Source organism: Alligator mississippiensis, chromosome 2 (genome assembly GCF_030867095.1).
Source record: "Alligator mississippiensis isolate rAllMis1 chromosome 2, rAllMis1, whole genome shotgun sequence".
Lineage (NCBI taxonomy): Eukaryota > Metazoa > Chordata > Crocodylia > Alligatoridae > Alligator > Alligator mississippiensis.
Window position 1 is genome coordinate 229,092,945 of NC_081825.1, and position 16,629 is coordinate 229,109,573.

General features: G+C 36.2%; 1 protein-coding gene across 5 annotated transcripts in view; it reads left to right on the forward strand.

The window, feature by feature from the left end:
• FUT8 (fucosyltransferase 8) overlaps positions 1-14,491 on the forward strand; it is a 320,784-nt gene extending 306,293 nt beyond the window's left edge. For all 5 annotated transcript variants that reach the window (XM_059722865.1, XM_059722866.1, XM_059722867.1 and 2 more), the window contains 3 exons: positions 1,422-1,598; positions 5,006-5,156; positions 13,291-14,491. In XM_059722865.1, the coding sequence (XP_059578848.1) occupies positions 1,422-1,598; positions 5,006-5,156; positions 13,291-13,608 (646 nt within the window). In that variant the 3' untranslated portion in view covers positions 13,609-14,491. The remainder of the gene's footprint in view (positions 1-1,421; positions 1,599-5,005; positions 5,157-13,290) is intronic.
• Positions 14,492-16,629: the final 2,138 nt, after the last annotated feature.

Sequence of the window (16,629 nt, forward strand, 5' to 3'; positions counted from 1 at the left end):
TTTAACCTTCCTCTAATGCCCCCAAATATCTATGTTTAGCCATACCAGATTATGTTTAATTTCTGTCCCTAGCCTCAGAGTATATCTAGTTCTTGTTGAGTACTTCCAGCTTTAGGGTGGCAGTGTTCATAGAAGGTGTTAAGGTTCATAAAAGGTATTAAGGTTGTGTAGTTTTCAGAAGTTTGAATTTTGCTGCACTACATGTTCTAGACAGCCATAAGAAACCTCTGGGTAGCCTTAAACCTGTTTTAACTGGAATTTGTGTCACTGAATTGAAAACTCCTTCTGAATCTTCATATCAGATTTCACCTTATAGCCTGCACAGTCAGCTACCAGGAAACATGAAGATGCATGACAAAATATATGGTTACAGTGTGAATGAAGTAGTATATATGTAGGCAAAGATTTTTTTTATTTAATTCCAGACATGCTGTTGGCCTTAAACTCTTTAAATTTCAGAATGCTATTTGGAGACAATGATTTGTCCTGGGTTTTTAGATCACTTCTTAGCACATAAAATATACATTTTATGTTCCTAGGTTTTTTATACAAGTGTTTGATATTTAAAAGATGTCAAAACTGGTACAATTCTGATGAGGACAAGCCAAGTTCAATTTAAAACCCAGATAAAAAGCTCTTAGTGCAGTATGCAGAAAACTGCAATGACTTGGAAGCATTTTGTAACAGTAGAAGTTAGGAAAGGAAAAATTGTCTGAAAAATGCATTTCCTTTGCAGGCCAGAGAGAATGTAATGCTATCTACCATGACAAATCACATATTTTTATATATATATATATATATATATATGTGTGTGTGTGTGTGTGTGTGTGTGTGTGTGTATATATATGTATTATTATTTCCCTGAAGAAGTTTAAATTCTATAATCTGGCAACTTAATTAAATCTGCTGGGTATATGTAGAAAATAATACAGAAGGGTCAGCTTCACTCTGTGGAAGGCTCAGAGGGGCTTACAAAATCATATCTCTAAGATTGTATTATGACAGATGTGGAACACACATCTTTGGAGGCCAAATTCTAATAATAATTATATAGCTTCAAGTTTTCAGTTTTAGTCATATTTTCAGTTTCAAGAGCTGTATAATAGTTTATTATCCAGAGCATCACATAACAAGAATAATGTCCTGGGGACCTGGGCTTATTTCAGACTTTACAGTTAACAATTTTACAAATTAGCGAATATATTTTTATAGACCTCATTAACTTATAATCCTGTTTCGTTTTATTTTAGTATTTTTATTTTGTTTTTTTTATTTTGTATTCATTTTAGTATTCATTCTTAACATTATAAAAGGCAAAAATGTTTAGAATAAGTTAAAGTCCAAATTTCAGTCTGGAAACTGAAATTTGTCTATCATGAAATATTTACTAGTCAACTCCCAAATTTCTGCCTTTTTTTCAGTGTTCACGTACGGAGGACTGACAAAGTAGGAACAGAGGCAGCATTTCATCCTATTGAAGAATACATGGTACATGTTGAAGAACGTTTTGAGCTTCTTGCCCGCAGAATGCATGTTGACAAAAAACGGGTTTATTTGGCTACTGATGACCCGTCATTACTACAAGAGGCAAAATCCAAGTAAGATGAACTACATTTGCATTATTCAGATTGAAATAGAAATATCCTTTGAAGTTAGGAAAAGAGCTGAAATCCCTGATTTTGTGGGTGTGTCTACATGAGACATTTAATGCACAGTAGCCTAATAACAGTGCTCAGTAGTGCATCACAGCATCACAGTAGTGCTAATACACTACTATCCAGTATTATTAGGCTACTATGCAGTAGCATCACTAAAAAGGCATTTGCCGGTGCTACTGGGCAGTAACTCTAGTTACTGTGCATTTAGTTAGTACTTCATTAAGCAAGTACTAGATTAAATGTGCGGTAACTACTGCACATTTATGAACGTGTAGACCAGGGATGGGTAAAATGCTGCCCATGGGCTGGATGTGGCCCAGCAAGACATTCTATCCGGCCTGCAGGGCCCCTAAAAAAATTAGAAAATTAATATTTAGCTGCCCCTGGCTGCCTGTCGTGCGGCCCTCAATGGCTTGCCAAAATTCAGTAAGCAGCCCTCGGCCCAAAATAATTGCCCGCCCCGGTGTAGACGCACCCTGTGTGTACAACTCTCTTTGTAGGTAATTCAACATAGTGTCTGTAGTGTCATTTATATAGCTGCTGTCGCACTTAAAACTCTAGCTGCTTTTGTAATTTGTTGATTAGATGTCTTAGAAATCTTTTTGCTGGAACTTTTTCCACATTTTGTCTACTTGAAAATTAAGATCTTGGAAAGGTTGAGCAAAATCTCTTTAGCTATTTAAAAGTAATTTTAAAACAGAAAAAGAGGAAAAATGTATTTTTAAAATCCAATCCTGATTTCTAGTTTATAAAATAAATTTGCAAATTAACACAGAACTGTATAATTAATTATATGGTTAAAGTATCCATGCCCAGATCATGCCTTTTTGTGGAAAAACTCACAGGGTAGAAGGATCACAGAAAACCTTTGATAATTTCTTAAGAGGCCTCTATATTACATCACTGGAGAAGTGCTGAAGTAGGTTTTGGGGATCTTGCCCCCAGTGTGACCATTCTCTTTCATTCTCTGCCCCCAACTTCCTGTGCCTCCTGGATGATCCGTTTGCGGCTCCCTCCCATGTCCCACCGCACCCTGGCCGGGCAGCCCCTGCCCCAGCCCCATTCCCTCCCTTACCATGGGGGCCTCGATCTGCTCCCCCACGCCTCTTCCCTCTCCCCTCCCCTTCCACCACAGCAGACTTACCAGCTGGATGCAGCTCTCCAAGCTGCCAGGCTGTGCTCCTCACTTGCCTACGTGCTGCACTGCGGCTGCATGCGTGCATGGGGTATTTATCAGCCAAATTATTGGCCGCATCAGGCAAAAAAAAGCTGATTTCCGATGCAGTCAATTTTCTTATATAGATGCTGATCCGATATCAGACTGATGTATTGGTGCACCTCTAAGAAATAAAAACTTAACTCTGTCCTATAGACTACTGTGTCATATACAGATGTGTCTAATAGGAACTTAACTAATAGAATTTTCTCACCCAGAGCGTATCTGGTGCTTTGCAAGCATTGAACTTAAACAAATAAGCTAACCCTCTTGACCTGATGTTTATAAATTTATATTATATTCTTCCTTTTAGTTTGTGGATAAAAACAAAGACACAAGATGGGAAAAATCCAAAACAAAAAGCCTTTCAGCAACGTAGCCTTAAATTGGTAAATCTGAACATAACATTTAAAGGGCAGTAATACAAAAATTAAGATTATCTTTCAATTCAGCCATATTATACTTAATATTTTCAATTATAGGTTGTAACTGTACATTATTGTAGCCAAGTGTTTGTTCAAATACTTGTGTGTCCTATATATATATGAACTCAGTTGCTCTGAAGCACCAGAAGTCATAAATCAGGAATAAAATTCCCTAATTTCTGCAGCCAATGATGAATTCTACTGCACATGTACATTTCTGTGGCAGCTTAAGGTAAACTCCAAATCAGATTTGTATTTAAATTTGAAAAGAAGTAATTCACTTACTGTAAAAAATTTTTATCTACTCACATACCACATGTACTCTTTTTTCCTCCTGAATTGGAGTGTGCGTCGGAAGCAAGGAAACTGATTTTTCTGTGCTGGAATTGATATAGTAATGGCTGCTGCTCCTTTCCCTTTTCTCCCCAGCAGCAAACTTTAGGGGTAGAGTTCATCATTCAGTGTCAGTGCTAGAGTTAACCCTCCCACAGCCACTGCTGAATTGGCAGTTGCTTTTGGTTGAGCAGGCAGGGAAGGATGAGTTAGCTGAAGAAGAGGCTCTGCCTCTGTTCTATAGCTCAGCTTTCAGCCATGATTCTGGACAAATCTTTTTTATTATTTTATCAAACAGCTCAGAAATAAATTCAGTGTTTCATTACAGGTCAGATAAATTATTTAGTCTGTCCCAAAAACGATCTCTTTCTGATTTTTTGTAATTTTCCAAAATAATTAAAAAAAAATAAAAATCACTGTTTCAGCATTTTTTTAATTTGTGGGTTTCAAGCTGTTACAAAAAATCCTTGTTGTTTGCACAGCTCTAAGTATTGAGTTCTATATTATTGTATTATAAAGTGCAATTGATTCTTTTCCAGTTTATGCTCATTTGTTTATCTAACAGATCCTGTCGCTAGTCAGTGAGTTCCACGTGAAATATTCAAGACCCATGATGCTCAGCTTTCTGGTCCTATGGGCCAGATAAGTGGTGCAGGGACAGTCCACAGGCTGGATCCAATGGGTGGGTACCATGTATGGGAATGGGCCCCACACACTGGATCCAGCACACTAGTATGATCTGTTCTACTGGGCTGTGTCTTTTTGCCCAAGGGACTCCCCAGGAGTCCAGAACTTTGACAATGGGGAACAGTGGCAGGATTAATTGCTGTGGCTCTGAGAGCTGTTAATGCTACCATTGCTTTTCCATCACCAAATTTTCAGACCCATGGGGAGCCCTGCAGGCTAGGTGATACAGCCCCATGGGCCCTATTTGGTCTACAAGCTGGAGTTTGAGCACCAGTGTTCTAGGCAGAAGTTTCTAGGAAGTAACGATAGTAAATGTGGCTAAAACAACATAATGATTTCAAAGATTAGTCTCTTGCTATCTATCTGTCTTAAGATTTCATGGTGCATCATAGTATTTGAGCACCTTTCATGTAAAAACAATAGCAATTGGAAAGTTTCTAGTAGAGTTAATGAAGTTTCTGGCTCTTCTCCCTTTGCAGAGCCAAAACTCTAATAGGCATAGGTCTTTTTTGATGTGTGGGGCAAGCGAAGTCAAGGCTGAAATGTTCTGGTGACCAACAATACTGTAGTAAATTCTGTAGATCAGAGAAAAATGCTTTAAAAGCTTATTCATGTGGTCAGGATGGTGTTCTTGTTACAAAGTTTTTATGAGTCTTGTTTTAATAAATTGTGTTACATTTTTCTAGATATCCAAATTATGAATTTATCAGTGATAACTCAATATCATGGTCAGCAGGGCTTCATAATCGATACACTGAAAACTCACTCCGGGGTGTAATTCTGGATATCCATTTTCTGTCTCAGGCAGACTTCCTTGTCTGTACATTTTCCTCGCAGGTAAAGCACAAAATGCCTATCTAAATGTACAGTATAGCTGCATATCTTTTAATTGTCTCTTTTCTTTATGCTAGATAATGCAATAGCAATACCATGTTCTCAGTGTTATATAGTGAACGTTTCATAGAAGAATGAAGAGATTCAGTATAATACTATCTGAATCTCTTTCTGATTGTTAGCACTCACTGGTTGATTTACTTCTCCTCTGCAGAAGTCGGATGTTATAGGTGTTGGTTTAGTCATGGCATTTAAAAGAAGTAGAAGTAATTAAGCTTGCTTAATCATTTATGATGTTTCATACAGTCAGTATATAATCCAAAATCATCTATTTTTGCACCTTTTTATGTTGATACTGAGAGGTTTAAATAACTCTGTTTTAGACATCTCTTGGTTATTGTATAGGAGTTACGAGAAGGGATGGAAGGAAGAAATGTAATTCTTCAGGGTCAATTACATTTCCACAATCCCAGAAACAGTACAGTAAACTTAAGTTTAATTCATTGTGATTTGCTGTTGTAGATAATTACATGCTCTAGGCTTTTCTTGAGTGGCCTGCCTGATGAAGCAAGTCAGAGTCCAATGACATTATGAATGATGTAATGATTAGCGTTGGCATTTTCTTTTCTATTACAAATACACATGCTTATTTAATGGATCATGAAAAGTTGTTAAGGATTTCACCTCTTCTCTAAAACCATGTGAAGTAAATGTGTTTTTCCAGCACAGGCACCAGTTATCAAATTTCAGCCTCTCTCAAAGTTACACAATCCTCACCAAGAATATGCAGACTGCTCTCCTTTATAATAATGGTGATCCAGGTTGAATGTATTCACTGACTGCAACAGTGGCAGCATATCACAGAGAAAGAGATAGTCCTCAGTTTAGGAAGGTTCCAGGCCATTATTGGGCTTTCATAGGTCACACCTAACCTGTTAAACTCTACAGAAGCCTTTAGGTAGGTAGGGAAACCTGGAGTAACAGTGTCCATGTGCTGTGAGCTAAATGCTTTATTTATTAATGAATCTGTGACAGCGAACCAGGAGAATGTTCATACATTTCTATTAAACAAGAGCTCTTAAATGCTTTTTTAACCAAAGTGAAAAGTTAGATATATCTGTAGATAGGGAGAAATGAGTTGCATATAATATAAAAAAAGAGGTGGGATGGAACTCAAAATTTCCAGTTGTATACACTTTTATTACTAAAATCATTTCAAAGGGAGAACATACTTGCAACATTTATATATTTTTGGAAAATGGGACATTTTGGGTTCTGTATCACAGCTTTTCATGCTCTTTTTTTCTCTTTCTCTTTCTTTTCCTCTTTCTTTTTCTTTCTGTGTTTGTATGTAAATATATCAGAAACATTTAATCCATTTGTAAAGGAACAGACTTTTATCTAAAAGTTTCCAGGAGACTTCAGAGAGAAGATTACCAACTCTTTAATCTTCGTTCAGAAGATCAACATGAAATTATTTTGATAATGTTGATATTTGGCTTCTTGTAGCTTAAAAGTGATCATAGGCAGCCTTTTGCAATAGAAAGAATGATGTGAGATTGTTGCTGCAGAATCAGATGTCTTCTTTAATTTGGAGCAGGTATAGTTTTATTCCTTTTACAGGATTTATTTATGGGATTCATTTGATTCAATATTATACTGAACTGAGACCATAGAGAATGAGCTGCACTCCATGAAGAGACATAGTGACAGGCACACTTCCCTGTGAGCTTAGAAGTACGAGGAGGCTATCTGGTTCCTTAGCACTCCTGTGGCAATGTGGGCTCACACTGCTCTTTTCTAGGGGCTGTGCTTAAATGTCATAAAATAATCCCAGCAAAGCAGCTCTCCTGGGACTACCTCTACAGGTTTTTGTAGTCCAACGTATTTTTTTAAAAATGGGTAAGAATGAAATACACTGAATATTAATCCTATCTAGCTTTTATCTGAGTGAGAAACACTGACTTCAGAAATGAGCTGAGCTAATGAAGATTAGAATACTTGCTATGCTTTTATTGAACAGCTGCATTTAACACTTCAAGGTTAGTGCTGTCTCCACTATCTTAAAGTTTAATCTCATGAGGTTGTCTCCATGGGAGTTTGGTTCTATCTGGTTTAAAATCAGATTAGCTAGTTTTAGGAGCTAAGTTTGTTCTTCAGAAGCAAGCATTCAGAGTGATGAGGTCAGCCTTCAAAAATAATGAGCACCAGAGAGCTTTTTATAAATATTGGCAAATTAATCAAACCGTCCATTCCATCCTGTTAATAATTAAATCACTGGGGGGTTTTTTTAGTCCTTTTTCTTTTCTTCATGTTGTCTCTTGAAATCAAGCAACCATAGTGAGGAGACATTGGTGATTTAAGAAAAAGGGAGAGAGCGAGATCTTGAAGATCTGGATGGAAATTAAATTTTTTTAAAACAAACCATTAGATTTTAACAAATCAACCAATGTTTAGTGTACCTTAAAATTATACCCCTCACTTCACAGAAATCATTTTCATGTTGTACATATGTTTGAAGTATTTGCTTTCTAAATTTAAATAGCTTTCCAATATATAGGGGTAATCTGAATCTGTGAAATTAAATTTACTTTGTAAAAATAAGTATGCATGCTACTTTCTGTGATTCACAAGGCATAGTGGTCAGAATAGATTTGAATAAAAGTTTGGGTTTAGCATACATTTTTATTATTGGGTGAAAATATTTTTGTTGTCATTTAAATTAATATTTTGCCAAACAGTCTCTCCTTTTTCAAGACTGTGTGAATATGGACTCCCCCTCCCTCTTCCATCCCCCTCTCCTTGTCCTTCCCACCTCTGGAGGCTGTGAGGACAAAGCAGCACCAAAGACCACTCATTTGCTTCTGACTACCCATTAGCAGAGTTAGACTGCCCCTGGCATTTACTATCTTATTTAAGGTAGAGATACGTTATTCCTATTATCGTAAAGAAAAGAAGAATACCTAAATATAGATAGAATTCCATTTATCAGGAGTGTCAGTATTGAGATGGTACAGATCCCATAGGAGCAGCTAGCTTTTTCTTCCATGGGCTAGAAAAGAAAACATGGCTTTAAGCAGTAGCATAGCTAAGTGGGAACATCCAGGGAAAAAGTCACAGGTGCCAACTTAGTGAGGACACAAAACTAGCAGCTGCTGCCCCTGACAGCCCAGCTGCAGCTGTAATTCAGTGTGTTGTTGTCGTCCCGGCCACAGAATTGCCCCGTTACACTTTTGGCTTTAAGTCAGTCTCTCAGCACTGGTCCCCTTGTCCAGTAAAGCACAAGAAAAAACTAAACGGGAACTTGGAGAGAGAGTGAATGGCAGTATCAAGGGCAGTACTGTAACAATCAGAGCTTCAGATTCCAGAACTGATATCTGCATTACCTTCCATTAAATTGGTGGTATGATGACTATTCAGCCACCTTTGGCATTTACTCACCCAACACCAAAGATGATGCAGCACCAAATCACTCAAATGCATCCTACGTCACTACTGCTGTAATTAGTTAGATCATTATACTCATTAGCATGAAGCTCTGGGAAAACTTCCTTTGCTACCCCAGCAAACCTTAAAAATAACCCCAGCATCAGAATCCCATTATTGGACATATGTTCCATAACTGGCATTTCAAGACAGTCTCTGGTGAGGAAATCCAGAAATCAGTTATGAAGCTTTAATTAAGACAAGTCCATCAAGCGTCAAGAAATCTCCTGGGACAGTTTCTCCTTTGGAGGATTTTTTATCCAATGTCATCTTCAGCAGCCTCCAATAAAATATCTCTAGAGCATCTTTTTTTTCCATCAACAACAACTGAAGAAAGTCACATTGGGTCATCATTCATTTAGAGGTCACTCTGTTATATAGGAGGACATTGTTACTACATGAATGGACTTTTAAAGGGATTCAGTTCATAACAGATGCCTTTTTAATCTCATGGTCATTTAGGTGCTCTATGCCTTTGTTCCTTTTGCTTTCTTCCCCAGAGTTTTAAGGAAGGCAAAATATGACTGAAAATTCTTACACGTCCAGTTTAGCCTTTTCAGTTTTGGTGTTCTGACCTTCCAGACATATTGGATCATTGATTTCTTACTCTGCCACATATGAGGGACATAATCTTCTTAATATCTGATCTCAAACTACACCCAGATTCCATCTCTCTGCAACCTGTCACATGGAGGCACCCTGGATGACACCTGTGGGCATGATATGTTCTTTAAAAGTATAGTCAATTCTACTATAAACTAGAAACCTTCATTACAAAGAGCAAGGTTTGTTTTTGATAATAACTTTTATTAGACCAACTGTGTAGCTGGGAGAGAAGAAGAAGGGTACCATTTTATGCCCAGAAGTTTGTCTGACATCTCTCCCAATTACGTAGTTGGTCCAATAAAAGATATCACCAAAGGAGCCTTGTTTCTTTTACATTTATTGGACCATCAGAGCTGCACTAATACTTCCACCTTACTACTTCACTATAAAGGGTAAATGGTAATGGGTTTTGTTGCAGGAGTTAGGAAATGTGAATCTTGTTTAGTCAGATACTCCATTGTATTCTGGATTGTATGTTGTTTTTTAAAACTTCAGGTTTGCTCTTGAGCTCCATCAAACTCCATTTAGCACCAATTTCATCCTGTTACCTACCAGTTCAGAACACATCAATAGTCATCAGATAGTTGGAGGAGCCAAATCTAGTCTTCAGTGACCCCTGAAGGACACCCTGAAACACATTGTACAGCTTCTTACATCTCAAACACATCATGTAGCAGTGGGTAGCTGTGGCCACACTTATACTTAGGGTAACAGCACACATTGAGCAATGCAGCCTGTTTGAGGGCACCGCTTTCAGGCATGGGAAGATCTCACACAGTCAGATATAGCCAGATTTCTGGAGGGCCTGAAACAAGGTTTCCTATGGATAAGAAGATTTCCCCAATGGGACTTAAAATTGGTACTTTAGTTTTTAATAGAATCAACATTTGAGCTGGTGAGCTGTTGTCACAAGCTAAATATGTCATCTGTTAACAAAATCCACATTTGTAATAGCCGTTGCTCTGATTTACAGGTTCAGTAGGAATACAGACTGTTATGCATGTGGGATAGCAATGAGAGCACATCCTAAATTTATTTGAAAGATTGTTTTACATTTTCATTTTAATAAATGCATATTCAATGACTAATATTATTTCACCAACAGGAGATTCAGAACATCATATGTGGGATGTTAAGGGTACATTATTTTACTACCAAACAGGATTAGACACTTTCACAAGTATCTTAGGCCATTTCTTAATTAGGATATAAGAAAGTATAAATGAATATTATTCTTGTAGCAGATCTAAATTCAAGCAAATACTAGGTGAGAAATTATCAAAACTTATATTCAGTTGCATTAAAGCAGTATATAATATCAATATAATGAATTAAACTTAACCAAAGTATATTGGTTTTATGCAAATAAAGCATAAAATACCTAAGCATCATGTTTCAGTAGCATTGTAGCAATTACAGATCTTAAAGTTGCGCATGGTCACACATTTATTAGTCATTATTTTGAGACAGCATTGAGATCAGATACTAAAACATAGAAAGCAGTTCTTCAGTATTTTCACAAACTAATAGTTTCTACCATCTGACTTAATGATTTCATAGTAATTCTTTCTTCTGTCCCTAAAGAAACTGAACTTTCAAGTGTTTGTTATACTGTATATTGTGCACTATAAATAAATAAATGAGCAGACAAGTAAACATTTGACTTCAGATGGAAGTTACTTACCTTGCAGTTGGAATGAAAGGCTGATTTATTATGGAATCTTTAAATCTGGGTTTCTGAAAGATACTTCTGTACATTATGTCTATTTGCAAAAGTGCTGCCTTGTTATTTTAAAGGTCAGAAAGAAAGGAGTAACACGCAATTTGTTATCTTACTGAAAGAAGAGACAGTCTTAAGGACATTTGTAGGATGATTACAGTCCTACCCTTATTGGTCAAAATCCTACTCAACTCATCTTCAAATAGAAAAAAAAAAGAAATAAAATTAGATTATAATAATTTTACTTGGCCGTTATTGCTGTTTTTTAAATGAAGACTCCTAAGTTTTTAAATTTATAATTTAAAGTTATTTTGTTGGCTAACTGTCTTTCTAAGTACGTATAATTTTGCCAATCACCCTAATATTTTGCACAAGACAACTATGCGGATTGAATGAGATGTATATGGTCAAAGATTGTGATATCAGTAGCCATCCATTCTTAACTCTTTCAGTTAGAAATGCCAAAGTTCCCTTGGGCCCATTGCCAAGAAAACCCTATTTCCTGTTTTCATAGACTTTGTACTTAAGATTGACAGCTTCATAGTTCCTGAAGAACACAACTGCCAAGGGTGATCATAGTCTCTGAGAAAGACACACTGAGTTGAAAACCTTGAGCCACATCAATAGGGAGCCTTGCAAATTAGGATTGAATCACTGGACTTGAACCAGTATTCTATGCAAGATCATCCTAATACGTTTTTTCCTTGGGTTAATGTGCTTCTGGTGGTCGGTGTTGATGAGGAAATTTGCTGTATTCTAGGCTAATTGAAGCTTATTTAAAGTTTCTTTGTTCATAACAAAGTATAGAGTATTGCAGTTATCAAGACAGGAGGTCACAAAGGTGTGGATCTCAGTGGCCACATTGTCTTCTGAGGAAGAGTCTTCCATCCAGTCATTAGGAGAAGGCGGCTTTTTTTATAGCTGCAGTCATTTGAATATCCAGCAATTGTAAGACGTGGAAAAGGATTTGTAGGGTGAGAAATTACTTTGCAGTACCTAGCAGACTTCCTCAATAAAGTGTTAGTTGATAAGGAACTCCTCAGAATTTCTCTCTTCCCAGTATCACCATCTATTTCTTGCTGGGCTTCCATTTCAGGCAGTTGTCTTCAGTTTTGCCCAGGCGTAATTGTATAACTAGTATCTTGTATCTTTCTTAAATACCCATGTCCTGCAGTTATATGATTGTGTGAGAATTTCAGCTTTTGTTAAAAATTAAGCTGCTAGGCCTTATTGTTGTAGTCTTGGAAAGCTTGAAAATGTGACCATGAAAGTGTCAAAGAAGGGAAAGCAAGTAAAAAAGAAATTCCAAAAATTATAATTAAAAAAATCTAATGTTTTTTAAGATGATTTCATTAATTTGAGTACCTAAATCAACTGAGAACATCCTAATTTTAAATGCTTTCAGTTAGCAAATCATATATTGGGATAGTTTGAAGTTGGTGATATTTTAATGTAAGGGAAAGGAGGCATACAGCTATAAAGTCATCTGCATTCTCTAAACATTTAAAACATGTCACAGGACCACCAATGGTCTCATGTAAATGTGTATATATAGGAGAGAAAATTGAGGTTGTGGGGGTGGCACTTGAGGATGTGGAGATGAATGTTCAGGAGGTGGGTGACCAATGTCCATTGCCAGACTCTGGAAGTATCCTCCCCAACCCTCCCCCCCCCCCCCCCCGAAAAAAAAAAAAAAGGATTAGAATGACTTGCATGCTATTCCACTGATTCCTGCTATGTTTGAAAAATGAAATAATGGTATTCAGTGGTATCAAATGTTATAAGGAGCTCTAAGCAGGTAAATATAGGCATCATATATGAACAATACCACCATCATTGTCATTGGAGCTGACTTCATTTCATGACATGGCTTGAAAAGAAAAAAACTAGATAAATGTTTGAGAAAATTATTTAAATTCTAAGTAAATATATGTTTGCCAAGATTTTTATGTAGAGCAGTGACAAATTTTACTTGTGAAAATTCTAAATCATTTAAAAAATGGACAAATGTAATATGCAGTTACTTATTAATACATGACTTTTTGACTTTGATCTCTTATTTGAAAACTATAAAGATGTTCTTCTCTTTCTTGTTACCAAATATGACATTAGGAATGTTAATACAAACTCAGTAAAACTCCATGTCATTTATTAGCAAGGGTGCATTGTTTCTTAAATACACCATTGAATTTTGGTATTTAAGATGGAAATTCCAATCCTTGACACATCTATGAAATGGAACTGTGGAATAGAGGTGGTTGACTTCTATCATTCATTGTAAGTGTATTGTACACTCATAACTTCTTTTCTTTTTTCTTTTCTAAGGTTTGTCGAGTTGCTTATGAAATTATGCAGACATTGCATCCAGATGCTTCAGAATATTTCCATTCTTTGGATGATATCTACTATTTTGGGGGACAGAATGCCCACAACCAGGTTGCTATTTATCCTCACCATCCACGAACTGCTGATGAAATCCCTATGGAACCTGGAGATATAATTGGTGTAGCTGGAAACCACTGGGATGGCTACTCTAAAGGCATCAATAGGAAACTAGGAAGAACAGGCCTTTACCCATCCTACAAAGTAAAGGAGAAAATTGAGACAGTCAAGTATCCTACATACCCAGAGGCTGACAAATAGAAGAGCATGAGGAGGATTGGCAGTAACTTTAAATTTTAATTGGTTTGAACCAATCAACATACTAACTAATGGCTTACATGGGATTTGAATTTGCATTTTAACATGTAGTTAAAATGAAAGCCTTTTATCATTCAAACTGGATAAGAAACCGAGCACATAGATGGGCCATTATTTGAACTTCTTGTTGAACATATTTTGTTATATGCACTCTCACACATGTGCACACAAATACACACACAGTCATACACACAACAGGAATACTGTTGTTTTATACAGTTTGTCTCTTTCAAGATTTGTCTCAGTCATTAGTCATATGTGAGCTTTGGGCTCTCTTCTCTGCCATTAATTGACTGTAATACTCAGACTTACAACACTGCCACATTGTGTAATTTGCGTGACATGAACATATTTTGTATGTGCAGAATTTAAAACATGGTGCCTATATTTGAAAGATCTGTGACCTTTTTAGAAGAGCCATGCCCAAATACATTGATGGGCAAGAGTTGATATTAAACTGGTGTTGTCATGACCACTGAACTTGCTCCAGCCAACAAATTAAAAAATCAGACTAGAACTTTTTTTTCTTTACAAGATTTTTTTTAGCAATTCCATTGATTAGTTCACCTCATCATTAATAAAATAAAGGATTCATCCAAACAATAAAATATTCACTGTCTGTTAGGGACTTTTGTAAAACAATGTCATGAACAGATTCTTTAGTACTGAATGTTTCTGGACATTGTCTTTGATAACAAAAAATAAATTAAAAAATGATCAGGTGGAGTTTCATAGAACATTTTTAAACATTCTGCTCAATGGCATATCTACCCAGAGGGTCAGTGTTTCTCAGAGTTCTACAGAGAGTAAATTTTAACAAAATGTTTGCACTGGTTCTGGTTGTTTTTGTTTGTTTGCTTGTTATGTTTTTTTTAAGATACTGTGCTGTGTTACTGTCCAACTTTCCATCTTAGGATCATAGGAATGTAGGGCTGGAAGGGACCTCACAAGGTCATCTAGCGGGCCCATCCCTGACTAAACCCATCCCTGTCAAGGGTCTATCTAACTTGCTGTTGAAAACTTTCAAAGATGAAGATTTCACAGTTTTTCTAGGTAGCCTATTCCAATGCTTGACCACCCTTATAGTCAAAGGAATTTAGTCGTATTTAATCTTCTCTGTTTCTTTTTTGAAAATAAAAGTCTGGTAGGGAATTATAAACAACCATTTATTAGTTTGGCATAGAATATAGTCACTTTGAAACTGAAACAAAAAAATCCGTATTTATAGTCCTCGTAATCAGATGTGTCATTTCAAAAGCATAGGCTTATCTTTGTCTACTAATAGCAGGATTTCCCTTTTGTGCTAGCCAAGCATTAAAAGACATCATCAATTTACCTACAAAAGTAGGCTGTTGTCCTTGAATATATACAGGGCTGGATTTTGATGCATGACACAGAATTGTTAATAATTTTGAACATTGTAAGGTATATTATGAATCTTCTTTTCAGTGAGGATAACCTTAAATAATCTAAAAAGTAGTTTTCCTAACTTATTTTGGAGTCTGTAAGATGTATGCAATTGTAGAATGTAGGCTGTATCAGGAACAGTGTACCCAGTACAAATGGAAAATAATTATCTGGTTTATTGTATGTGACTCTGGTCACCCATGTTCAAGAAAGAAGTATTCAAAGTAGAACAGGTGCATAAAAAGGATACAAGGATGAGGAGGAGAATAGAGAGTGTATATGAAAAGAAACTAGAAGAGCTTGGCTTGCTTAGCTTAGCAGAACAAAGCCCAGAGGAAAAACGATTGCTTGCTATAAATACATCAGGTTGGTAAACAGTGGGGAAAATAATTTTAAGCCAAAGGATCATGTTGACATAAGAACAAAAGATATAAATTACCCATTAGTAAATTAGGTTAGATAATAGAAGGTTTTAATCAACAGAGCAATGGGATTCTGGAACAGGCTTTCAGTAGTAGTAAGGGCAAGAAAACAAGGAAACTAACTAATTTTAAAATAAGGCAATATCAGTATATGAAAATGATTATGTCATGTAGCTGCGTGAAATATCAGGAGACTTGTGTTGGTGACCTAGGAGCCCCTTCCAGTATTAATTTAAAATAGTGTTTACATGCTTTAGGAATTCCAAAATCAGAGGTAAAACTTCAATAGTGGATTCAGAGTAATGACTGCACAGAGTAAATTGCTGCAAATACCTACCACAGTAGCAAATGACAGTCTTTGTGAAAATGAGTTGAGAGAGAAGATATTCTTAAAGAGTGATTTTGATCTTTTCAAAACAAGGTTTTTATCCTTAGAGTAAAAAGAAGTGTATATAATTTAACCTATCTGGAGTCCCTTTTTAGTTATTCCTCAATACATAATACATAATATAATCCCTTTTCAATATTTTTAGATTTTGCAGATTAAGTATATATTGCTACTGGTTTTCTAAGGGTTTTGCTTACAACTGTAAACTTCTTAAACTTCATGCTCCTTGCTTGAAAATGAATACAGAAATAATGTTTGCAAATTAACACATGAAATTTCTTCAAGATTCAGGTAAGTCGAATAAAAAAATCATCCAGAAGGATAAGACAAACAACAGAACATCCAAGAAGCGAGAAACACTTGCTGTGAGAGAAATAGTAGTTGTAAGCTGGCAATTGTATAGCAAACTGTAAAGCTTAACAAAAGCTTGGCAAGATGCCTGGACCTCCCTACTTGTTCTAAAGACACGAAGAATAATGTGATTAATGATTTTGATAAAGGTAAGTTAAAAATAGTATACAATAATATATGATACAGTTAGTAACAAGTTATTTTTACTTTTTAAAATATAGCTGTAGAAGCTGACCCGTTGTTTTCTTGAGTCCTTTGGTCTTCGAGTACTTGCAGTGTCATGCTACTATAATACCGCCAAGTGGAAAGAACCCATTTTTCTTGCCATTCTTTTCTCCAATAAGCACCTTTCTCTCTGCTTCCCTCAAGAATACTAGCTGGTAAGGTCCACAGATA